General features: G+C 37.6%; 2 protein-coding genes across 3 annotated transcripts in view; one reads left to right on the forward strand and one right to left on the reverse strand.

Moving 5' to 3' along the window:
• NDUFB8 (NADH:ubiquinone oxidoreductase subunit B8) overlaps positions 1-26959 on the reverse strand; it is a 943883-nt gene that overhangs the window by 909711 nt on the left and 7213 nt on the right. The window lies entirely within an intron of this gene.
• BTRC (beta-transducin repeat containing E3 ubiquitin protein ligase) overlaps positions 1-26959 on the forward strand; it is a 259914-nt gene that overhangs the window by 116888 nt on the left and 116067 nt on the right. For both annotated transcript variants that reach the window (XM_050804973.1, XM_050804975.1), the window contains one exon: positions 12473-12580. In XM_050804973.1, coding sequence (XP_050660930.1) covers positions 12473-12580 — 108 coding nt within the window. The remainder of the gene's footprint in view (positions 1-12472; positions 12581-26959) is intronic.

Below are 26959 nucleotides of genomic sequence, written 5' to 3' on the forward strand. Positions count from 1 at the left end.
GCCAAAAGCAAAATCCCAGTATGTATTTTAATTAATGTTCCATGTTTTATTTTTAAACATTCTCAAACTACAGAAGAGTTGCAAGTAAAATGCAAATTGTTTTTTTTCCCATAAGCCATTTCAGAATAAGGTTCTAAGATGATGTCCCATCACCTCTGAATTCTTTGTGTATTTCCTACAAACCAGAACATTCTCCCATATAACCCAATAACAACCATCAGAGTTAAGGAAATTATTATTGGTATATTATTTTGTCATCTAATCCATAGACCCCATTCAGGTTTCTCTAGTAATCTCAATCAATGTCCTTTATATAATAGCATAAAGATCTAGTTCAGGATCACATGTACATTTAGTTGTCATACCTCTTTAGTCTTGTTTAGTCTGGGACAGTTCTTCAGTCTTTCCTTGGCTTTCATAACATTGACATTTTTGAGGATTACATGCCAGTTATTTTGCAGAACATTTTTCAAATTGGGTTTTTTTGATGTTTTCTCATGATCAGATCCAGGTTAGGTGTCTTCGACAGGAATATCACAGAGGAGATGTTGTGTTTTTATTGAATACTATGAGGTGACACATAATGTGAATTTGTTCCATTATTGGTGATATTAATGTTGATTACTTGATTAAGATATCAGGGTTTTTTTTCCCCACTGTAGAATTAACTTTATATTTTTCCGATTAAAATGAAATAGTATTTTGTGGGGAGGTTATTTTGAAATTATTTAAGCATCCTCCTCCTTATCAAACTTCCAGTTTATATTTTGTTTCATTTTATTTTAAATTAGAGATAGGGTCTTGTTCTTTCACTCAGGGTGGAGTGCAGTGGCGTGATCCTCATTGTGACTCCTGGGCTCAAGTGATCTTCCTGCCTCAGTCTCCCAAGTAGCTGGAACTATAGATGCGTGTCACCATGCCTTTTTTCCCCCCCTAATTCTTTTTGTAGAGGCAGGATCTCAAAATGTTGCTCTGACTGGTCTCTAATTCCTGGCCTCAAGCAATCTGCTGGGTTACAGGTGTGACCCACCATGCTTGTCCCCAGTTTAATTTTTATGTCATTAATGGAGTCATAGGTTTCAACTTTATTCAGTGGCTTATTTTATTAGTTATCTATTATTACATAACAAATTACCCCAAATTGAGTGGCTTATAATAACACACACATTTGGGCTGGGCGCAGTGGCTCACACCAGTAATTCAGCACTTTGAGAGGCCAAGGCAGGTGGGTCATTTGAGGCCAGGAGTTCAAGACCAGCCTGGCCAATATGGTGAAACCCCATCTCTACTAAAAATACAAAAAATTAGCTGGGTGTGGTGGTGGGCGCCTGTAATCCCAGCTACTTGGGAGGCTGAGGCAAGACAATCACTTGAACCCGAGAGGCGGAGGTTGCAGTGAGCCAATATTGTGCCACTGCACTCCAGCCTGAGTGACAGAGCAAGACTGTCTCAAAAACAAAAACAAAAACACAGACATTTATATTTTTGGGGGGGAGATTTACAAGTGAGTTGTATTTAAACTTTAAGTGGCAAATAGTTATTACGATATTAATTTTTTCAAAAATATATAGAAAAATGAAAACTTAGTACTTATTTTCAATAAATTTTTATGAGCTCCAGTATTTCAGAATGCCACCTCCCAAACTGAGAGCATGATATACCTTGGCAATAGTTTAGACCTCTTCTAGAATTTTCTCATATTTGTGTTTTTTTGCCAAACATACATGTTTATATTTTTTCTCCCTGGCTTTATTGCTGTATAATTGGCAAACAAAAATTATTTTGTATATATTTTTTATGTTCTGGGGTACATGTGCAGGATGTGCAGGTTTGTTACGTAGGTAAACATATGCCACAGTGGTTTGCTGCATCTGTCAACCCATCACTTAGGTATTAAGCCCAGCATGCATCAGCTCTTTTCCCTCATGCTCTCCCCCGACCCGCCCTCCTGGCAAACAAAAATTATATTTAAGGCGTACAACATGATATTTTCATATACATATTCATTGTAAAATGCTTGTCACAATCAAGCTAATTAACATATCTGTAACCTAACATACATGTAATACCTCGTAATACCTCACAGTTTCTTTTCTTTTTTTTTTTTGATACGGAATCTCGCTCTGTCGCCCAGGCTGGAGTGCAGTGGTGCGATCTCGGCTCTGCAACCTCTGTCTTCCAGGTTCCAGCAATTCTCCTGCCTCAGCCTCCCGAGTAGCTGGGATTACAGGCACACACCACCATGCCTGGCTAATGTTTGTATTTTTAGTAGAGACAGGGTTTCCCCATGTTGACCAGGCTGGTCTTGAATTCCTGACCTCAGGTGATCCACCCGCCTCGGCCTCCCAAAGTGCTGGGATTACAAGTGTGAGCCCCCGCGTCTGGCCAGTACCTCACAGTTTCTTTCAGTCAGGAGTCTGGGCACAGCTGACCTGGGTGTTCTGCTTTAGAATCTCTCTCACATGACCATAATCAAGGTGTTGTCCAGGGTTGAGGTCTCATTTGAAGGTTTTATTTTGAGAAAAAGTCACTTCCAAGCTTACTGTTGTTGCTGGCAGAATTCTTTTCTTCAAAGGCTGTTGGACTGAGAGCCTCAATTCTTAGTTGTTTATTGACTGGATCACCGTCAGGTCTGTGCCATGGGGACATCTACAGTATGACTGCTTGTTTCATCAAAGCTTGCAAGCCAAGAAGGCAATAGAGTCTGTTAGCAAGATGGAAGTTGCAGTCTTAACCTGATTAGGAAAATGACATCCTATCACCTTTTCCAAGGGCATGCATACCAAGCAGTGGGAATTATCGGGGGCCATGTTAAGAGTTTGCCTGCCACAGTTATCTATTATTATCATTATTTAGTTTGGTATTCTAATTTTCCCAGATGTAGCCTGCCTCAGCCTTTCACTTTGGCCCCTGTATTATTTTGACATGTCTCTGTCATTCATTGAACACCTCAAGAAGATACTCCAAGCTCCTCTTAAACTTTCCTGTCCAAGCCCTCACCTTGTTCTAAGGCGCTCTGGTTCCTTTTAGTGGAGAGTGATATTTTGAATCATTAAATGTGTTTGTTGCTATTAGGTTGCTCCTAGGCCCTCTCAGTTGGTAGTCAGTCTGTGTCTGTGGGTATATGTGTCCATATGTATATCATAAATGTATTATTTACCTAGGAATTTCTCTGTGTAATACATTGTAAGCTTTCAGCTTACAACAACATCCTCAATTCCTCAGTTCTAGTTCAGCAATGTAATATTCTAGTTTTCTTCCTTTCTGTACTTGTAACTTGTTTTTCTGATTATGAGAAACCTAGCTCTTATTATCCTCTGTATTTGATCTGCCACCTTTATTTGATCAATCTTCCTGTATAATCCATCTCTTGTTGCTGATGTATCTCTCACTCTATTTCTCACCCCATACTTCATATGCATGCCTTCCTAACCCTTTTGGGATCTGACAGCTTGCACTTGGCTGCCCCTTCCACCCTCCTCACTCCACTGGGTCTGAAACTCACTGCTGGACCACTGCCTCTCCCTCTGTTAATGCATGCCTTCTTCTGCTGACATGGGGAACCCTCACTGCCATCCCCCCACCCTCCACTGCCCTGTGTGGATGTGGACATCCTCATCATCCTGCTCACTGCTGTTACGGTTCCTATTTGGAAGCCTTAATTGTTCCATTAGGGCTGTTACCTCATGCTGGGTCCCCCTCCCAGCAGATTTTTTTTTTCCTATCATTCTGCTTAGGACCTGAAACTATGTGCCCCATCCTTTTCCCTCCGGGGATACCCTTCTCATACCACTTGGACTCCAAAAGCCTGTATTGGGCCACTGTAGTTAACTCTCTGCCACTTAGCTGGATACCTACTTTGCCTGTACTCACCTAATGTCTATTGAACTGTTCAGGTAGGAAAGGAGAAGGGGGAGACGTATCAGTTAAATTTTATTTTGGAAAACTCACTGGTATTTTTACAACAAATGCTTTTAACTTAGTTTGTTATTACTTACACAGAAGTCACTTACTCCCACATCTCTGTAATCGTTACAGGTTTATACTTATATTTTCATGCCATATTTTTCTTACGTACTAGAGGTTTACTATCACATCAAATTCATGATTTCTGAACTTAGTTACTCCCTGCACCCTCCAAACGAGTTTCAGTTTACCAGTGTCTGTCACTACCACTACTGTTCTAGTCATTCAAGTTTGAACTGTTGACGTTATTTCTGACTCATCTCCCATTTTTCGTTATAATCAGTCATCCAGTCCTGTTGGTCCTTTTGATGTACGTTATTTTCTCCATGGCCATGACTTTAATGAATATAATAACCTCTTGGGTGCAATTTCTTTCTTTAGTTTGTGTAGTCATTCCTGTGCCCCTAAACTATTTTGGCTTCCCATTTCTTTTTAATTAATTAATTAATTAATTTTAAATTTTTATTTTTTATTTTTTATTATTATTGTACTTTAAGTTCTAGGGTACATGTGCATAACGTGCAGGTTTGTTACATATGTATACTTGTGCCATATTGCTGTGCTGCACCCATAACTCCATGTTTAACTTTTAAAGTGCCATTTTAATGTAACACTGTTGTAGATAGTCAGGATATCTAGTTTTGAATCCCATCTTTGCTGCTTACTAAATATTCATCAACGTGTAATTTATTTAACCTCCCTGGGTCTCTCTGTTTGTTTGTTTTTTTAAACTAAGTTAAATTGTTTTATTTTAAAATTTTTCATAAAAATAGAGATGGATCTAGCTATGTTGACTATGCTGGTCTTGAACTCCTGGTCAAGCAGACCTCCCACCTTGGCCTCCCAAAGTGGTAGGATTATACACATGAGCCATCTTACCTGACCCTCTCTGGGTCTTATTCACCTTACTAGTTTGTTATACAAGTGAATGAATTGCGGAAGAGCTCATTCTGCAATTCATTGCAGAACAATGAATTGTTAGACTAACAAAGCTAACTAACAAAGGTTGTTTGTTATACAGATAATGTTATACAGATGCAGCTTGTTAGTTTGTTATACATGTATAGTAACAAGTGCTACAATAAAATTAAAGTCTGTGACTGAGCTTTTCTAAATATTTGAAAATTTACCTAAACTTTTAGTAACTGTTGTCTAACACAATTTAGTACATTGTTAAATTTTTCCTTGTAGTTACTATTTGTTAGTAATTTATTTCCTTGAAATAGAGTGTAAACTACTTGAGAGTAGGTTTTTGTAGTAGTGAGTCTATGGATTTGTTGAGACAAACACGTTTGAGTATTATTTTTCTGCCATTGCCATTTAGGCACTGTAACTTCGCTGAACTTGAGTGTACTCTCTTGTTAAGGTGAAAATACTAATAATTCTTTGACAAGATAGTAATGCTTAAATGAAATAATGTACTTAAGGGATCTAGTACAATGCCTGGCAGACAGTTTATTCCCAGTAAACTTTTATCCTCTTTTTGTACTCCACCTGTGCCCACTTTGGTAATGAAAAAGTAAGTGGCTTCCCAGAACAGTTTGAAATGCAAGTGGCATTCATGGAAGCCTGTTCCTGGTGATGATGCCATTTATATTTTTTCCTTTTGTACTTCACAACTTTTAGAATCCTTATTTTAACCAGGCGAGGTGGCTTACGCCTGTAATCCCAGCAATTTGGGAGGCCAAGGCGGGTGGATCACCTGAGTTCAGGAGTTTGAGACCAGCCTGGCTAACGTGGAGAAACCCCGTCTGTCTCTACTAAAAATAAAAAATTAGCCAGGCGTAGTGGTGCATGCCGGTAGTCCCAGCTACTCGGGAGGCTGAGTCAGAAGAATCGCTTGAACCCAGGAGGCGGAGGTTGCAGTGAGCCGAGATCACGCCACTGCACTCCAGCCTGGGCAACAAGAGTAAAACTGTGTGAAAGAAAAAAAAAAGAATCCTTGTTTCAGTTTTACCACAACCTTGTGCAATAAGGCTGGGTAGATATGATTATCCTATCTGACAGGTGGGAGTTTTGTTTTTGGAGTGAACTAAATTGGGATTCTTAAGAGGCAATCATTGAATTTGTAGGTAAAGTCTGATGTATTACATTACTATGGAATACTGTAGTTTTCTGAATTTCTTAGTTGATATAGTAGTGAAAAGGGAATTCTTCTATTCCATGGCTTAAGGATACGTAAACTCTCAGTACAGCAATCTTTTTATTGTTGATTATTATAGCTTCTATTACTCCTAGAAGTTGACCAACAGGGACCTGAATTTAGGAGATTTTGTCATTCTGCTTTCATATAGTAAATGCTGAGGCTAGCCCTTTGCCTGCAGGGCTATCAGTGAAGAGGATCTGTGACATTACTCCAGAGAGCCAAGTGTAGGGGGAAGAGTTGAGATTTTCAGTGTTCTTTGTGTAAATGAATTGAGCCATTGAACCTGATGGGCACTAGATACTATATTCTTCTTGATGCGCTGGAGGCCCTTCGTTGCAATCTTGTTTTTTCAACTTTTATTTTAAAATTGGGGTATATGTGCAGGTTTGTTACAGAGGTATACTGCACGATGCTGAGGTTTGGAGTCCGAGTGAATCTTACCCAGGTAGAGAGTGCAAAGTACCCATAGGTAGTTTTTTCAAGCTTTACCCCTTTTGTCCTGCCACCTTTTATATTCCTCAGTGTCTGTTCCCTTCTTTATGTCCATGTATACTGAAGGTTTTGTTCCTATGTGTAAGTGAGAATATGTGGTGTTTGGTTTTCTGTTTCTGCATTAGTTCACTTAGGATAATGGCTTCCAGCTGCATCTGTTTTCTGCAAAGGACATGATTTCATTATTTTTTATGGCTACTTAGTATTCCATGGTATATGTATACCACATTTTCTTTATCCAGTCTTCCATTGATGGGTACCTGGGTTGATTCCATGTCTTTACTATCGCATTGCAACATTTCAGTTTTTTTTCTGATTCAGGTAGTAGAAAACATATTCAGTCTTATTTTTTTTCTGTGCTGTGTATGCTTTTTTAAAGGCTAGTGAAGTCATTCAGTTGGATAGCAACAATTGTAATACCTTGTTATACTCTTCAACTTTCTTTGATTTTGCAAAGGAGAGTCAATTGGGGTGAGGTTAGGTGGGTGGGAACTGAGCTGAAGAAACTAATATGTGCTGTGCAGGGCTGGATTTGTGTAGGATGCAGGCATATCTATTAACTTTGTCATAGCTTTTGAGACTGCATTTAAGGAGTAGGTGATTTAGAAGTTATTTAACACTTAACAGAAGTTAAATATTTAAACAAAAGAATGTGTAGTTGCTGCTTAGTTTAGAACTTGCTTTTTTTTTTTTTTTTTTTTTTTTTTAATTAAAAAAAATTTTTTTAGCCAGGCGTGGTGGTGCATGCCTGTAGTCCCAGCTACTGGGCAGACTGAGACAGGAGGATTGCTTAAGCCCAGGAGGTCAAGGGTGCAGTGAGCTGTGATCATGCCACTGAACTCTAGCTTGGGCAAGAGAGTGAGACTCTGTCTCAGTAAAAGGAAAGAAAGGAAAAAAAAATTAAGTATGAAAAGAAAATGTTAGGAATTTAAATATAATTTGCAAGGAAAAACAACAAAAACAGTCCAAACTTTCAGTAGAAAACTATGTGCTTTTCAGGTATTTTAAAGGTAAATTTTAAAGGGCATTATTTATTAAATGTTGAAGGGCAGAAAACGTCTTACATATTTGTCAGAAACTGACCAATCAGAATGGCCCTGAAATGTATAGAATTAATAAGGATAGTAACCAAAATGGCAGTCCTTTCCACTGTGTTCCTCATTGCCCAAATTTGCTATTTTCTCCTTCGTTTAGAAAATGCTTCTAAATGTGAAGATAGAAGGGAAAGAGGTAGAGTAAAAGTTATAGCCTACTCCATTTATTTTGTAATTATATTTTTTCTCAGTGTTAAGTGGCATTTACCAGTATGGATAAGATTAATTGTTACAATGCAAACCGATTTGAAGATTAGTTTTTAAATTGAGCTGTAATATATAAAATCTTATGGTAACGTGCAGATTTGACTATATTCAAGTGCAGTTTTCATACCACACCAATTGTCTTGTAATAATCGGGAATGCATCCTCTGTGTGGTGTTTGCAAGTTAATGCTATTTTGGAAATCACACCAGTATATCTAGTGGCTTTCCTGGGTGTATGTGGCTCATTATTGATTATAATTTTCTTTGGGAATTTTAGTTTAAGGGGATGGGGTAAGCACTTTCAAATTCTTCGTTGTTAGTAGTTTTGATGGAGGATAGGGATAAATGAATGAGAAAGAGTGTTAGAACAAGTAAGTAAAGTCAGAGAATTTATCAAGTACGTACTACAAAAATAACACAGATTTTTATGTAAAAAGGAGGAAACAAATCATTCACGAGAGGAAGGCCTTAAAAACTTACCAAGGAACATTCAAAAAATAAATATGTATATTTTAATTTAAAAAAGAGCCCCAAGTCTGTGAATGAAAGAGTTCTGGTTGGTTTCTAGACCCAGCTGTGCTTGTCATGCAGGTGGCTTTGGTATGGTTAAAAGTGTATACGTCACCTGCCCTCTTGTGAAGGGAAGTAGGAGAAGTGACATGCTATCTTCCAGTGCCTCCTCGATTTTCTTCCACTGTTTCCTTTGTCATTTTCCTGTGTTTTTCATGCTCTTTTTATTTATACCCACTTCTGACTTCTCTTTTTCTCAAATTCAGTCTTTCCTTCTGAATGACTGTGAGACTTTTTTCTACCCAGCATACACAGAACCTTAACCAATTGCATACGTACAGCATTTCCATTTCTTTTTTCTTTTTTTTGAGATGGAGCCTTGTTCTGTCGCCAGGCTGGAGTGCAGTGGCACAATCTCAGCTCACTGTAACCTCCGCCTTCTGGGTTCAAGCGATTCTTCTGCCTCAGCCTCCTAGGTAGCTGGGACTACAGGCACGCGCCACCATACCCAGCTAACTTTTGTATTTTTAGTAGAGATGGGGTTTCACCATGTTGGCCAGGATGGTCTTGATCTCTTGATCTTTTGTTCCGCCCGCCTCGGCCTCCCAAAGTGCTGGGATTACAGGCGTGAGCCACCATGCCTGGCCTGTGTACCGCATTTCTTATAATAATGAGTTACTTTTATGTTAAGGAATTTTTTTTTTTTAAGACAGGGTCTCACTGTGTTGCCCAGGCTGGAGTGCAGTGGCTTAACCTCGGCTCACTGTAACCTCCGCCTCCCCGGTTTAATCATTTCTCCTGCCTCAGGCTCCTGGGTAGCTGGGATTACAAGCGCCTGCCACCACACCCAGCTAATTTTTGTATTTTTAGTAGAGACAGGGTTTCACCATGTTGGCCAGGCTGGTTTCGAACTCCTGACCTCAAATGATCTGCCTGCCTTGGCCTTCCAAAGTGCTAGGGTTACAGGTGTGAGCCACCGCACCCAGCCAAGGATTTTCAATATAGACCCAGGCTGGAGTGCAGTGGCTTGGTCTTGGCTCACTGCAACCTCTGCCTCCCAGGTTCAAGTGATTCTCCTGTTTCAGCCTTCTGACTAGCTGGGATTATACACACGTGCCACCATGCCCAAATTTAAGGTTGAGAGAAAGTCACTAGAATGTAAGTTCCACAAAGACAGGGATTTTTGTGGGTTTTTTTTGTCCATTGTTTAGCCCTAGTGCCCAGGACAGTTTGTTTGTTGGTTTGTTTGTTTTCTTCCCTCCCTCCTTCCCTCCCTCCCTCCCTCCCTCCCTCCCTTCCTTCCTTCCCTTTCTTCCCTTTCTTCCTTCTGTTTCTTCTTTCTTTCAACAGGGTCTTGCTTTGTTGCCCAGGCTGGTGTGTAGTGGCGTGATCACCGCTCATTGATGCCCTGATATCCCTGGCTCAAGCAGTCCTCCCATCTCAGCCTCCCCAAGTAGCTGGGACTACAGGCGTGTGCCACCATGCCCAGCTATTTTTTTGATTTTTTGTAGAGATGGGGTCTCCCATGTTGCCAGGGCTGGTCTTGAACTTCTAGGCTCAAGGGATCCACTTGCCTTGCCCTGCCAAAGTACTGGGATTATAGGATTGAGCCACCACATTCAGCCCCAGGACAGTATCTACTACCAGAAAAGCATTTAATAAGTATTTGTTGAATAAATGATTAAAATATTAGCCTTAAGAAAATTTTAATATCATTTACTTGCAAAAATTAGCAAAGCATTCTTAATACTTACAGAGAAGTAATATGAGTAGAATGTGATTCTCAACAGCAAGGAAGCTTTTTTTTTTACCCTATTTTCTCCATTCTTTTTCTGTTGCCTTCTCCTTCCAATATGAGAATCTCTGCTGCTAAGAACCACTGGCAGAGACTGAAATTAGTATACATAATTCTAAGGAGATATTGATGTAAATGGTACATGTGGATTGGCAGGGTGAGAGAGAGAAGGAAATTCTAAGTTTAAAGAAGTAGGGTTAAGATGAGTATTTGAACAAAGTATCAAGGTAGGTAGTTAGCTAGAGTGCCCGGGTCAATTAGAAGATTAGAGAAGGTGAGTTGATGTTGGCGGTGGGGGAAATGTCAGATTGATAGAGTGCTTGCATTTTGTACAGTAGTTATAGGGAGCCCTTATGAATTGTTGATGAGAGTGACATGATAACAAAGTGAAGACAATTATTTATTCTATTTAGCTGCTGTTTATAAAATGGATTGTAGCTCAAGGTGAAGAAACGTTGGAAACAGTGAACAAAGTTCAGAGATTGTTGGAGTAATTCAAAGCAGTTTAGCTGTTTTGCTTGGTATGTTATCTAGTGATTCCTTTAGCAGATACCCTTCTTTTAAAGCCCAATGTCCACTTTGTGACTGAGGGATGGATAGAGGCAGGAGGAAGAGTTCTGCACTAGAAAGCAACAGGCCAAGATTCTAGTCCGTACTTCCTTACTTTGTAAATTCATGATCATGGATAAATACTTAATTTTTCCTGGGCATCAGTCACCTTAACTATAAAATGAGTACAATGTATTAAGCGTAGTCCTATGGGTGGTAAATAAAATGAGGATAATGATCTAAAAGCATGGGATCTACATAGATCTCCTTTGGATTTATTTGCAGCCCATTATCTATCTTTATTTAGTAAAGAGACAGGATCTTGCTGTGCTACCCAGGCTCGATTTGAACTCCTGGGCTCAAACGATCCACCCATCTCAGTATTCTGAGTAGCGTGGACCATAGGCACAAACCCCTTGCATAGCTCTCATTATCTTTTTATCAATTTTTGATGGTGTAAACAGTGAATACTATATTTTGCTTCCCAATATTAATTTCTACAACTATATTGTTTTAAGGAGAAAAAAGTCTATGATGATGTAAAGTATTTCAAAGTCTGTAATTTAAGGTTTAATGTTACCTATATTGACTACTATATTTTAAAATATGTATCCCTGTTTTTATGTGTATCGTGATTAGGTATTTAGTTTTTTAGTTATTATTAGACATGTAATAGCACTCAAGTTGATGGATAAAACCTCAGCCTGGGAGACTTTTAGAGAAACATGAAGAATGTAAAAATAGTTTTGAAAGGTATGGTTTCCTTCAAAGCTATAGGTGCAATAATACTAATGTCAATTAGAGCTACTAGAAATTGTAATTTCTATCTCTTTTGACTACTGAATACACCATTATATATATATATCTACATTCTTATGTATTTTTTGTTTGTTTGTTTAGAAGGTTTTAATACCAACAGCTTTCTAGGTGTCCTATTCTCTTCTCTTCTCCTCTTCCTCTCTCCTTTCTCTGTTTCCTTTCTTTCTTTCTGTGTCCCTGCTCTCTTTTTTTGTTGTTTTTCCCTTCTGTTTGGGTTGTTTCTTCTCCCCCTGTTACACCCCCCACCCCCCCACACACCCCTAATCCATCTGGAAAGATGAAGAGGCAGCTGCTATGGTAACTGTGCATTTTGGTTAATGAATAGCAGACTAACAAGACACATAAAATATATGCAAACTGTGCAGAGTTTGTTGCTGTCAAAGCCATAAGGATACAATACTTTTTCTTTTCCTTCAAAAAAAAAAAAACAAAAAACAAACCCTCTTTAGTGTTTTGTTTTCTAATTTACCATTCCTAATATTGTAACGCTTCTGTGAACTTCTCCTCTTTCTGCTTAGTTGCCTCAGTATTACATCCTGTGGTGAGTTTACGGGAACTGAGTTGAGGTGCATAGAGGAAAATAATTGATCAACTGGATTAAGAAGTAGATTTCCTTTAGACTGATACATAGAAGAATAGGGACAAAATTTTTTTGACTAAATGTTTGGTTTTTTGAGCGATAACTTCTTTTACCCCCTTGCCTTTTGGCCACTGCTGCCCCTTTTGGGTTTCTCCCTGGGGTTAGAACCAGTAAGTAGTGTGTTTCTTAAAGATGTTTCTATCATAAAGGTCAGCTGCAACTGGAATATTGTATTCAGGCAAGCCTTAAAAATTCCTGTAATCTGTGCCATCCTGTCTCATACTGTCCCATCTCATAGTTGTCCTCTCTCTGCAGTGCTCTATGCCCAGGTCTCTGTGGCTGGGCTGCTCCAGCCTGGCGGACAGCATGCCTTCGCTGCGATGCCTGTATAACCCAGGGACTGGCGCACTCACAGCTTTCCAGGTACTTTCTCTGTCTCTGTGGGTTATTTGCGGGCATTAGTGTGTGTGTCTGATTCATTAGTGTGTTCCTCCTCCTTTCCCATGCTTTACTTATATTCATCTTTTCTCCTTCGTATTGCCTGTATCTCATATCACTCACTACTCCTTTAATGATTAGTTTTTAATGTAGATCCAGACTGATCCACTCTTAAGACATTTTCATCATGATTGGTTACAAAAATTGACATAGTACAGCTTGACTGTTGGCTTTCAGATCAAGAAGAAGTATGATAGTAAATTTTAAAGTAATCTCAATAAATAGCAGTTCAGTATGTAATATTTGCTCTGGACCTACATAAAGCCAATTAGTATAATCAATCAAGTAATTACAATCAGTTTCTTGAACATTTTCTTATTTTTTTAAAATGATTACTCAAAATATAAAGTTCTCTCTTCAGAGTGACTCCGGGTAATTATACTACTAAATATATATATTTTTATAACAACTGTTTTATTTATGTCTTGATTAATATTTCTAATTTCTAGGTGGAAAGACCTTTGAGACCTTTAGGTACAGTATTCACCTTGAGATAGTCTAGCTAGTGTTTAATGGATTAACAGATTCCAGTTCTCCTCAGCTTTTCTTTTTTCCTCTTTTTTTTTTTTTTTTTGAGATGGAGTCTTGCTTCATGGCGCAGGCTGGAGTGCAATGGTGCGATCTCAGCTCACTGCAACCTCTGCCTCCCTGGTTCAAGCGATTCTCCTGCCTCAGCCTCCTGAATAGTTGGGATTACAGTTGTGCGCCACCACGCCCGGCTAATTTTTGTATTTTTAGTAGAGACGGGGTTTCACCATGTTGGCCAGGCTGGTCTCAAACTCCTGACCCCAGGTAATCCACCTGCCTCGGCCTCCCAAAGTGCTGGGATTATAGGCAAGAACCACTGCACCCAGACCCCTCAGCCTTTCTTAGAGGGCAGGATGTCAGTTCCAGGATGTGTGAGAAACTTATAGAGGAATAATGTGGAAAATTGTAGAGGAAAATGTAGGAAAGAGCTTGGTGCTCATTGCTTACAGATTAAAGTACCATACATGATTGTTTTCTTGGCTGAGTCTTACCTATCTACCTCAGGTATTTGGAATTTGTGTTTAGCATTTTATAGTAATACACAACAAATTAGTTTTTATATTAATATTTGCCTGCTTTTAACCTATTTAGAAGAATTTCAAAGATAGGCTGTGTCAGAATGCTTGTGACTAAATTTTAGCTAAAAGAGGGGAACTTAGGTTTTCCACATTCCTAACCTATGCTAAGAGTTGTTAATTTTTAATGATACTATTTAGTGATCATAAAACTGGAGATTTTCATTTTTCCTTTACAAAATTTAATATTTTAAGATTTTCAATTTCCTTTATAAAATTTAATATTAAACTTCCTTGGCTTATACTATGAGATACAATATAGTAAAGCATGCACATTCTAAAATTAGCGAAATCAAGTCTTGAATACTGTCTTTGTCACTAGTGGTATGATTCTGACCTTATTTCCTTATCTGTAAATGGATACTATAGTAAGGGCGTGCAGTGATGGTTGCTGTTTCTATCATGATCGTTATAAACATTATTGCTATTGTTGGAGAGTGATTGATATCCTGAGACTGCTTATTTATTTCAAAATGAAATATCTTTTTAGTTTTTTTTTTTTTGAGATAGTCTTGCTCTGTTGTCCGGGCTAGAGTGCAGTGGCACAATCTTGGCTCACAGCAACCTCTGCCTACTGGACTCTAGTTATCCTCCCACCTCAAACTCCCAGGTAGCTGAGACTACAGGCACACGACCACACTTGGCTCATTTTTGTATTTTTTTTTTTTTTGGAGAGACAGGGTTTCACCATGTTCTCCAGGCTGGTATCGAACTCCCCAGCTCAAGTAATCTGCCTGTCTCGGCCTCCCAAAGTGCTGAGATTACAGATGTGAGCCACTGAGCTTGGCTGTATCTTATATTTTTAACTACATAACTACATATCACACTGACAAGGTTCTGCCATTGAAGAATCCATAGTCTAGTTTGTTGGGTTTTTTTTTGTTGTTTTTTTTAACCTTTTTGGGGTTGCAGTTAGTTTAGGCAGTCTGCAACGTCTGAGACAATAGTGGTTCCTAAAAGGCTGCTCCTACTTCAGAAACTAGTTTCCTGTTTAGAGGTCCCCACAACCACTCTTAGGTTTGATAACTTGCTAGAAAGGACTTAGAACTCACTGAAAACAATTATACTCACAGTTTATTACAGGGAAAGGACACAGGTTAAAATTAGCCAAAAGAAGAGACACACAGGGCAGAATCTGGGAAGGATCCAATTGTAAAACTTCCTGTTCTACATGAATCACATTTGTCCACTAGCTAAATCTCTAAGGCAAACAGAGATACCAGACAAGAAGTTCCGGGGGCCCAGAGACCGCTTTCCAATAGCCAAGAGCAAAGGCCATTCCTTTCTTTGGTGAAGAGTAATTCTTCACTACACAGGGGTCATGGATCCTTTTGAGAATCTGATGAGAACTATTGATCTTGGGTATTTGGCAAAATTTTATTGAATACTTTACGTAACATATATAGATGTTTGTTATATTTCTATTTTGTGAAATGATTGAGAGCTATTAAATCACATAATTCTAAAAGTGTAATCTCCCAAGCTGATAAATGCTAGGAAGGGAATGTACAAGGAGCTGTAAGAATATATAAAAGGGGGACCCAATCTAACCTGAAGTTTGAGGTAAAGAAAATCAGGTAATCAATGTTTAAGATCTGAAGGATGAATAGGAATTAACTTGATAACAGATAGGAATGGAGGAGAAGGAGGACGTTTCCAGCCTAAGGAAGAGTCAGTGCAAAGGCCCCAAGAGTCAGTGAGGTTTGGTGCATTTAAGGACCCTACCGAAAACAAGACTGTTGTTTCAGAGAATAAAGAGAAAGGGAGAATAGAGTGAGGAAAGACTGGGGAAGCTTGATCACTCAGGTCTTATGAGCCATTCAAAGTATGTAGTTTAGTCTTGTTGCTAAGAATAGTAAGTCACTGAAAGGATTTAAACACAAGTCTTACCTGATCTGATTTGCATTACTCTGGCTATAAGAAGATGCATTTAGATATGTTACGCTGGCTATAAAAAGGATAATTTCAGTAGTTGAAGAGAGAGATGATGGCAGCTTGGTTTTGCTTCCAGTATCTTTAAATTCTTAAAAAATTATTGAGGACCCCAAAGTGCTTTCGTTTATATGGCTTATATCTATTGATATTCACTATATTTGTAATAGGAATTAAGAAAAATAAATGTGCTTTAATTCACCTAAAGACTATAATAAACCTGTGGCATATAATGCAAATAACATTTTTATGAAAAATATATTTAAAAAAAATTAAGACTAGCGTATTACATTTTTATGAATCTCTTTAATGTCTGGATTAAGAAAAGACAGCTGGATTCTCATGTCTGCTTCTGCACTCAATCTATTGTGGTTTGTTATTTTAGTTGACATGTATGAGTAATACCTGACCTGACATAGGTATATAGTTTGAAAGGGAAAGATATTTTAATACCTTTTTCAGGTAGTTGCAGTTTCTTGAAGATTAGTTGCAGTATAGTATCTGAAGCCTTGTCAATGAACTTCCTCTGTTATTGTATTAAAACCCATTGGTCTCAGTTTTTTTCAACAAATTATACTGGAACAATTGGATATCCTTGTGCAAAACAATGAACCTCAACTGTTATACTGCACTGTATACAAAAATTAATTTGAAATGGATCATAGACTTAAATATGAGTTAACATGTGTAAAACTAATAGAAAATGTGGCAAAAATAATCATTGTGACTTTGGGTTAGGCAGGTATTTCTTAGCTAAGACACAAAAAATATGAACCATAAAATAAATAACTGATAAATTGGACTTCCTCACTGTTTAAAAATTCTGCTTTTCAAAAAACACTTTTAAAAAATGAGCAGGAACCAGGTACAGTAGTGCATGCCTGTAGTCCCAGCTACTCAGGAAGCTGAGGCAGGAGGAGTATATAAGCCTAGGAGTTCAGGGCTGTAGTGCCTGTGAAAAACCACTGCTTAAGAACAGCCTGGCCAACATGGCTGAAACTCTGTCTCTACTAAATTTGCATTTTTAGTAGAGATGGGGTTTCAGCCATGTTGGCCAGGCTGTTCTTAACTGTCTTCAGGTGATCTGCCCACCTTGGCCTCCTAAAGTGCTGGGATTACTGGCATGAGTCACTGAACCCCGCCTTAACAAGATTATTATTATGTCTTATGTAGCAAAAATGGGCTTATATACTGGTTTTATCCTATCAATTCAATAATTTGTTCTGTGTCAGGTTCAGCACACTCAGGTGCTTGATAATGCTGGTTAACTAATAGGCAGAAACTGGATTCGAATCTAATATTTTCTGTGCCCACCTACTGGAATTACAGCAGTCTTAGTGCATTTGCATCCTTCTGGTTTAGATTTTATTTTATTTACTTAGATTTTTATTTAGGTAAATTATTTACTTAGATTTTTATTTAGGCAAAATTTACATACAGTGAGATACATAGATCATAAGTGTACTCTTAGGTGAGTTTTGACAAATGTATACTTTTGTGTAACCTTCAATTTCAAGATACACAACAGTTTCATAATCTGAGAGAGTTTCCTCATACTCCTTTCCAGTCTGTACCCGTCCCCCATATGCAATTACTGTTCTGATTTGTCACCAATAATTAGTGTTGCCTGTTCTTGAACTTACTTCATATAAATGCTATCATATAGTATACATTCTTTGTGTCTGTTTTCTTTCAATCAGTATGTTAAGATTTATCCATATTGCATATATCAGTAGTTCCCTTTTATTGTTAAATATATTTCATTATGTTAGTACACCACAGTTTGTTTATCCATTCATTTATTGATAGGTATTTGGATTGTTTCCAATTTTGGCCTATTATGAATAAAGCTACTATAAACAGTTTTGATTAAGTCTTTCTTTTTGGCATGTATTTTTATTTCTCTTAGCTACATGCCTAAGAATGGAATTTGTTGAGTCATAGAGTAACTGTATTTTTAACTTTAAAAGAGACAGTCAAGCAATTCTTCAAAGTGGTCGTCACAGTAAGAATACCCATTTTTACTAATATTGACAAATATGTTTAAGGAAATGTCTCAGTAATGTAATGGCTTCATGGCTTTTTTTTTTTTTTTAATCGTTGTTTTCTTTTAGTAAGTTTGAGGCATCTTAAGTCAAAATTCTTACAGCAATAAGGAAGGAAGAGCTATGGAGTCACTGCTGAATTTGCTGGATTATTCCCAGTAGCTTAAATTGAAACCACAGCATTGAGATGGTTTGAAAACTAGTGACCGGGAAGATGCTGAAAAAAGATGTTCAAATAGATTCTATGGGGATATGTTTAGTTTGAAGATATTTTTATTTTCATCATTCCATTGATTTATCCTGGAAAGTGTATGAGTGATTAGATTTCTGTTGATTACCAGTAGATATATTTGGTGGAATCATTTGCTCATCTCCAGCAAATGGTGATCCTATAATCTATAATATTAAACGAGAATGAGCAATAGAGTTAAAGTAATTAAAAATAACTGAGTAATTAAGATTCTTTATTTTGCTTTAGATATTGAAAGAGAAGAGAAATGAAATTCTAACTGTAAGAATATAAATAAGGGGCCAGGCACGGTGATGCATGCTTGTAATCTCAGCACTTTGGAAGGCCAGGGCTGGTAGATCTCTTGAGCCCAGGAGTTTGAGACCAGCCTGGGCAACATAGTGAGACCCTGTCTCTACAAAAAATTAGCTGGTTGTGGTGGTACTCACCTGTCCCAGCTACCTGGAAGGCCAACGTAGGAGATCAAGGCTGCAGTGAGCCATGATTGCACCACTGCACTCCAGCCTGGTGACAGCGTGAGACCTGTTTCAATTAAAAAAATAATAATAATAAAAAAAAATATATATATGTAGATTTATATGGTCCTAGAATACTTTAGGTATCAAGTATAGCTAGTAATTTTAGGAAAATCTTGAGCTAAGTGAAACATGATATTTTACGATTAGCTAGGGTTCCATGTCAAAGGTTGAAATTGTATTGAATTCAGGAGAGATGTTGTATTTTATTACTTAAGAATGCTGACAAGTCTACTGAATTTTACCATGTACAAAGTGAAATGTTAAAATGGAACAATACTAGGAAAATTAAGCATTATTCATTATATATATGGAAAACTTAATTTTACATTTGAGATTTTAGAGGAATATGAATTATCAAATTGAATATACATTAACATTCAAATTCTATTACAAAACAATACCATAAGGAAAATTATACTGTGACAGAAATGCTTCTCATTCTGTAGCTGCTACCCTCCCATTGTATATGAATAATTTCAGTATAGTACAATTTCTGTATAATAAATTTAGTTATTTTTTGTGTATATGTTAACATTTGACTTATATTTATCCCAGCTACACTCCTCACCTTAGGGGTTTGCAGGGAATGACAAATCAAACATGTTTTTATCTGTTTGTTTGTGGGGAAATTGTTTGTTCTCCTAATAAGATGAATTATTGTTTATTATGGAATATACACGTTATTTGGTAAATATATAAACAAGAGTATCACCCATATGCCTTCCACTTTAAGATAATTATTGCTAAATTAACATGTTAGTGTCCTTTGATCTGGAATGACTTATCTATCCATGTGTGCCTGTGTGCACACACACGCCCAAATAATAGTTTTGTTTTTAAGTATTTTTATTACCATTTAATTAAATTATGAGATATACAATTTAAACATTTAATATTAATTGTAGAAAATACAGAGAAGTAGAAAGAAGGAAGGATTTTAAATGTCCTCCCAGAGATTGCCATTTCAGTGATACTAATAATTTCTGCATTTCACCTATATCATATTGCTCAAATTCTACATTCATCATCTGGTAATACTGATTTTGGTCACTGTTTATCTCATGGATAGCTGCTCACATGTTTTTGAATTGAACAAAGTTTGAATTTGGCTTGTATCTCACCACCACCTCCCTGTCATGTGATTGTTAGTCATTTCAAATTTTTCAGTTCCCCAAAGGTGCAGTGTTCTTTTATATATCTGTGCCTTTGCATATACTGTTCTGCTTACCTGAAAAACCCCCCTACAAACACCTATTGTCCTTTACCCACTCTCTGCCTTTATCTACCTAGTCTTCAAGATTCAGCTCAAGCTGAGCTAGAATAAAAGTCTTCCCTGATCTTTATCTTCTCTCTCTCAAACTAGTCAGAGGATCTGTACCCAGAGCATCCCCGTCATAGCACTGATAAGCTAGTATAGTTGTTTCTGTATTTGTCCCTCTCTCCCATTAGACTGTGAGTTCCTTGAGGGCAGCACTATGTTTTGTTCATTTCATGTTTCCAGCGTCAAGTATTGTAGTTGATACTTTTGCTGAATTAATGACTGAATAGACAGATAATTTGAAGAAAACTATTGAATAGCATATATGGGGTGGGAGGCGAGAAAGCATTGAATTATTTCTAGTAGTACCTGTGCGTACATACACACATGTTGTGTATTCAGAGAGAAATAATGATAATTAACCGGACCACACATTTACACACACACACACACGCACAGATGCAGAGTCTAATTTGTGAGCAGTCCTCAAATTTTATACATTTGGCTTTTATTCAGTTCAAACTATGATGATCCCCTCGGAAGTGGATCCTGTATGTGAAATTTGGACTCTTGTTGAACAAATGTTCATTTTGAGCTATTATATAGTAGCATTGCCAGCCAGTTAACAGTTCAGTTTCAATGATGTCAACATCTTTATCTTCACAGCAGCATATGTTTGTGCAATTATTTGACTATTTTATTGCATTTTATCCTTATTCTATAAAATAATAGACACTGGTAAAATTAAAATGCTGATAGTGATAAGCAGCAACCTTGGAAATCATTAGGCACACTGAAAATGACCCTTTCTCTTTTTTTTTTTTTTTTGAGATGGAGTCTCACTCTGTTGCTCAGGCTAGATGGCACAATCTCAGTTCACTGCAACCACCGCCTCCTGGATTCAAGCAGTTCTCCCTGCCTCAGCCTCCCAAATAGCTGGGATTACAGGCATGAGCCACAACGCCCAGCTAATTTTGGTATTTTTAGTAGAGATGGGGTTTTGCCATGTTGGCCAGGCTGGTCTCGAACTCCTGACTACAGGTGATCCACCTGCCTCAGCCTCTCAAAGTACAGGGATTACAGGCATGAGCCACTGCGCCTGGCTGAAAGTGACCCTTTCTTAATTAAGCCTCGATTAGGCACAGAATTAAAAGTGCATGAACAAAATATTGGAAATATATTAAAGGTTGTGTCTTTTACAGGAAGGGGAACATCACACACTGGGGCCTGTTGTGGGGTGGGGGGAGGAGGGAAGGATAGCATAAGGAGATATACCTAATGTAAATGACGAGTTAATGGGTGCAGCACACCAACATGGCACATGTATACATATGTAACAAACCTGCTCCTTGTGCACATGTACCCTAGAACTTAAAGTATATATATAAAAAAAGATTGTGTCTTTTAAAAACAGTGTAATTATGGATTTTTAAAATATTTTAGCCAACGTTTAAATCTATTGATCACCTTCTGCCTTTCCAACTTTTATATACATTCAGTGAGAAAAGTAGAGATGACCTGAATTTGCTACATTTTATCTTATTTTGGAAATAGTCTTATTTGGAAATAGTCTGCCTGTAGAAGTGACATCTTAGGCTGATTTCTCTCTCCAGATGCCTGCTTAGTTACTTAAATAATTATTTCAAGTTTTGAAACAACAGGCTCCTTTATTGCTGAGTATTTTGACATGTCTATGATGCGGCTAATGTTCATTCACAGGCGAAAGTGTGGCATTATCTAATATTTAGAGTAAACCAAATTATCTTATTGTGAGACAATCAGATTTCCTTAATTTTTTCTTTAAATTTTTCATGGTGGATCCTAAAAATCAAACTCTTCACTCTAGATAAGGGTTTATTGCTTATTTTGTTTGTTTTGAATAATATTGGATTTTCCTAATTGACTTAACTTCAACAGTACCTCTAATGGCAGAAGGGAGATACAGATACCCTTGGGGGGCCTGGTGTTGCCCCAGTATAAGAAACACAAACCAAAAGGATGGAATTGATGAAAACCTTAAAGAGGTGATGGGAGCTTCTCGGATGACTGTCCTTATGAGACAAATTCTGGCTGTGGGCAGTCAAGACCCACCTGTATTCTCTGGAGCCTGGAGAGATACTGTTACTTTCTTTATACTATGAGATTACCTTCTTGTTATTGCCATCTTTGTTTGTACCAAGTAGAGGCCATTGTACTGCAGGAATTCTTTTTGCACTATTCAGGAATCATTATTTGATGTTTTGTGACTGCCACAACTATTTGTACCTTCTTTCACTATTGTTCTGCTTTATAGGGTAGTGTTTTGTTGTTTGTATGCATTTCTAGACTTGGTATTTTATGTCTGCTGCCAAGCTACAGAATCTTAGTAGACACCATTCAGAAAGCTCTTTCCTTTGTCGTTTTTCATGAAGAGAGAAGCCCAAGTTATTTACAAATGACTCATTGAGAAAAAAAAAAAAAAAGACCAATCTCTTGACTTTGTGTGGCTGTTTAGCTGTCCAAGAACTGTAATACTTTACCATTGGGAGCTGATACTCATGAGTTTTGTTTTTCCTGGGAGTGGTGTTGAGTAGTTTTGAGCTTTTCTAAGCTTATTCTCATGACCAGTCCTCTGAAGAACAAGTCTATTATATTGAAATAGTTATTTGGGCTTTGGGATGCAGTACATCACATGGAAATGGAATTTTGCAGTGTACCTTCTCCTGCTGGGTTATCTGTCATGTGCCTTTTAAAGTTCTCAGGTACACCATTCTAATCCTCCAGACCTTTGTTGCAAACCTATTATCTATAGCTTGGTATGAATTAAACTGGAATTCTGTGCCCTATAAAATTGACATGAATAAAAGAAGTATTCATTTTCGTACTTGATTCTTTAACAAAAATTCCTGATTGGGTCTAACTTCTTACGTGTGTTGTATTAGATAGTCATATACAGAAGGGAAAGAATAGCAATATAAGTCTTCTCATTAGCAATATAAGTAATCTAATTTTATGTTTTTATGTTTCACACATACACATACATATATACTACATTATGTCAGATTAGTAAGTACAAAGCTTTTGTATATGAATTTAAGTTTTATATTTAAAAGAAAGTACATGATTAGTTTTACCAAAATATAGTTGCTACTGTTCATTGTAGTTTCTACCCTTTATATGAGCCATTGTTTGGGGTAGTACTTGTTTTGTTACTGGTAATAAACTACAAGGGAAATTTGTAATATAATATTAGTATATTTCCCCTAGATTTTTAAAAAGCAGGTCATTATTTTTTTAAGCATTTCAACTGCAGCACAGTGCAATCTTTTGGGGAGAATTGGTAAAATGAGGATAAAATGAGTACAGGATTCCAGCAGCTTGAAAATAACATAATATTTGACCAAAATCTCTTTTGTATTCCCTACTCTGGTTCAATTCCAGTAGTCCTGGAAATGTGCCTATGGACTATTTACAGTGAGATTATAAAACTGAATCATGATTTTGGTGAATAGAAGCCAGAGCATGTGGCTACAGCACCCCAGCTGGCAGTAAGCTCTCCCTAGGTTTATGAATGTAGTTAGATGGTCCCCAACTGTTTACAAGACAGCAGAGGTGAGATCTTTGATTGACAAGTCAGAAATGCATTAGATCATTCTCTCTGCCAGTCTCTGGTTCATGCTGTTAAAAATGTCAGCCTCCAAGTTTGAATGGCAGCCTGAGGGCCTTAGAAGCTTTTTGTTTTCTGAGATGGAAACACAAATTGGATGTGTGCCTGAGCGCTTCATCCTGGGCTGTAATTTCATCTTTTAGCTAAGAACCACAAGGTACACGAGCAAAGCACCCTGTAAACAATAATACTGTGGAAAAAAAATAAACAAGGTCGTGTTTCTGGTACGTTGATCCGATGGTGTCCTGACCTCTATCACGTAGAACATCTCCACTCTGATTGCTGTTCCCTTTGGCATTACAATGAGAGAAAGAGAGACTGACATAGGAAGAAAAGATTTAAAGTTGCAGTGTCGTTGTACATTCCTTGTATTGGCTATGAAATATTGAACTGTCAGAATGTGACACTTGGTTTTTTAAAGCAACCTTTCTTGTTTGAGGTGTTTGCGGTTCATTCCTTTCTCCCCCATTTGTCTGCTTTCATTGATAGGGTTGGAAGTAGTTGCCTTAAATGCATGAAAAGGGACAGTGTTAAAAAGGAGTGATGCTGATAGAGCCAAACTTAACACTGGAAAATAAATGCAGGCTGTGGGCAAAGGAGATAAAGTTGGGTTAGTGTATTATTAATAGTGGAATTTATGGAACACCCTATTGTAAGGAAGCATCAAGTTGGGTCCCAGTTCTGTTTTTATGGAGGCAGGAAGTTGGCAAAGTGGTATTGGGTAAAGAGATGCAGTGACATAGTTTGTTAAACTGATAGCGTACTGTATGGCAGTATTACCAGGCCAATCAAAATTCACCCAGCTATTTTATTTATTGCTCTGATTATCCAGTGTCTTTAACAAGTGGTCAAATTATAGAAGACTTTAAAATTTTGGAAAGAAAAATAGTTTTTTTAGTGTGGAAAATGTTTATTTATAGTAAGAAAGTTCATTAGGTAATATGAAAGGAACATGATGCTTATGTTAGTCCAGCTTATGCCAAATGAATAGAAAATCTTGCTTGTAAAAGCCACCGTATATTTCTTGGAAAATATTTTGTAGTAATACAATGAGTTTTCGATTATGTTTTAGATTACATCTTTTTTTCAAGCTACGAGTAGGAGTTTATAAATTACAATACATCTTAAAACAACACATGTATTTTTTAAAAACTTTTTTCTTCTAAGGAAGCACTGTTGATGTATGCTTTCATTTTTATCCATTTTGGGGCATAGAATTTACAAGTACAGTTTTAACTGAGAATGAATGGCCTTTTACAATTCTTCTGGAGTATGGAAAAGAGTTTGTATTGAAAGTACTTCAATGGCTGGGCACTGTGGCTCATACCTGTAATCTCAATACTTTGAGAAGCTGAGGTGGGTGGATCACTTGAGCTCAGGAGTTCGAGACCAGCCTGGGAAACATGGTGAAACCCTGTCTTTACCAAAAATACAAAAAATTTGCCAGTTGTGGTGGTACCAGTCTGTGGTCCCAGCTACTTGGGAGGCTGAGGTGGGAGGATCGCCTAAGCCTTGGAGGTGGTGGTTGCAGTGAGCCGAGATCATACCACTGCACTCCAACCTGGGTTGACAGAATAAGACTCCGTCTAAAAAAGAAAAAAAAAAAGGCAACTATTTAGCTTATCCCTCTCCTCTGAAAATGTGAAAGGCAAGAGCTGTTCTGCATCAGTCCAGTGAAATGAACTGGAAAAATGGTGTTGGTAATTCCTGCTTTGAGGCCATGCTAGAAAGAGAGGAGATAATACTTGTAAAATATAAGTCCTGCTCCTTTGTAGACAGATTTTTGTCCTTACTTAAAAATATTGTGCTCAGAAAGTAATACCAAAGGGAGGGATATTAAGAACTAGTTATTGTTGTTTTTAAGTATTGCTCTGAATTTTTAAAGCATAAACATTGACGTAGATTTGCATTTAAGCTATGAGAACCCACTGTCTTGACTCAGTGGGGAAGTTTTCAAAAATCATTCTTGTAGAAATTGATTTCTCATTGGCTGATTTCTACAGGATGAATGAAAACAAACCATTTTTTGCAGTCTTAGAAGAATAAGAGGAATGCAAGTGTTTAAGAAGTGAGACTGAAATGTGCTTTTATGGAGTTTTCTAAATCTAGTACAAAGAAACTACAAAATTTCTTCTTCTTGGTGTAGTATGCATCAACACAGTGAAAATGCCTCACAGCTTATGGGCTTTTTACAACCACACCTTCACAATTAATGATTAGCTTTATTATTTAAACTCCAGGCTTGCCTCATGAGCAAACGTCAGTGTATTCATAGAACCATAGAGTTTCAGCATTGGGTCAGACATCAGAGGCCATCTAGTCACATACATCTCATAGTATAGAAATCCTCTATGATATGTGTTTGGAAGGGAGTCATCTAATCCCTGCCTGATCACCACCATTATTGGTGAATCAGACTTCTTGAAGCATCTTGCTTTCTACTTTGTTGGTTCTATTAGAAAGGTTTTTCTTGGCCGGGCGTGGTGGCTCATGCCTACAATCCCAGCACTTTGGGAGGCTGAGGCGGGTGGATTGCATGAGCTCAGGAATTTGAGACCAGCCTGGGCAGCATGGTGAAACTCAGTCTCTACTAAAAATTCAAAAAATTAGCCAGGCGTGGTGGTACATGCCTATAATCACAGGCTACTTGGGAGGCAGAGGCACACGAATCGCTTGAGCCTGGGAGGCGGAGATTGCAGTGAGCCGAGATCACGCCCACTGCACTGTAGCCTGAGCGACAGAGTGAGACTTTGTCTCGAAAAAAAAAGTGTAATAAGTCAGAATACAGTGTAGACATGTCTTGTTTTGAACACAATTTAAATAATGTAATTTAATTACTGCCTAAGATTGCATATACTTCTTTGTTGTTAATGATGGAAAAATTTCTAGGAACTTAGCCTGTTTGTTTCCTCATCTTTTCTTTGACGGCAGAAAAGCATATGTAAGCACTTTGACAAATGACATAAGGTAGTGGCATATCAAAGTGGTACAGGTATTTTAAACCTAGCTCCAGTTCCTGAAGATGGTGAACATCTGCTTAGAGGTACTGTAGAGCTCCACAATGCACTAATTGAATTACTCTTTTCTGGAGTTGCCGACTGCACTAATTGAATTAGAATCTCTCTCTCTCTCTCTCTCTCTCTCTCTCTCTCTGTGTGTGTGTGTGTGTGTGTGTGTGTGTGTGTGTGTGTGTGTAACTGAGATAATTCCAACCTTAACGGGAGAGACTGTGAGAGACATAACTGATGGTGTGTACTGTGCTGCTATCTAATGGCAGCCTATGGAACTACTATGTGGTCTCCAAGGAAGAGAAAATACAGTGTGACCTCAGTCTAACCCCATCCAGTTTAGTTCAAAAGGTCCCAGGATGTATTTTTGTAATTCTAAATTGAAAAGGAAAGAATGTGACAAATTTCTTTATTAAAAATTAAGATATATTTTATTAGGCATAAATTTTTTTAAGTACTAAGTTGCAAATGTTCAACTGAATTAAAAATTTTTTTTTTAACTGGTGAAAAAAATATCAAGTTGGTGGGTCATCTTTTTTCGCAT

This window comes from Macaca thibetana, chromosome 9 (assembly GCF_024542745.1).
Source record: "Macaca thibetana thibetana isolate TM-01 chromosome 9, ASM2454274v1, whole genome shotgun sequence".
Classification (NCBI taxonomy): Eukaryota; Metazoa; Chordata; class Mammalia; order Primates; family Cercopithecidae; genus Macaca; species Macaca thibetana.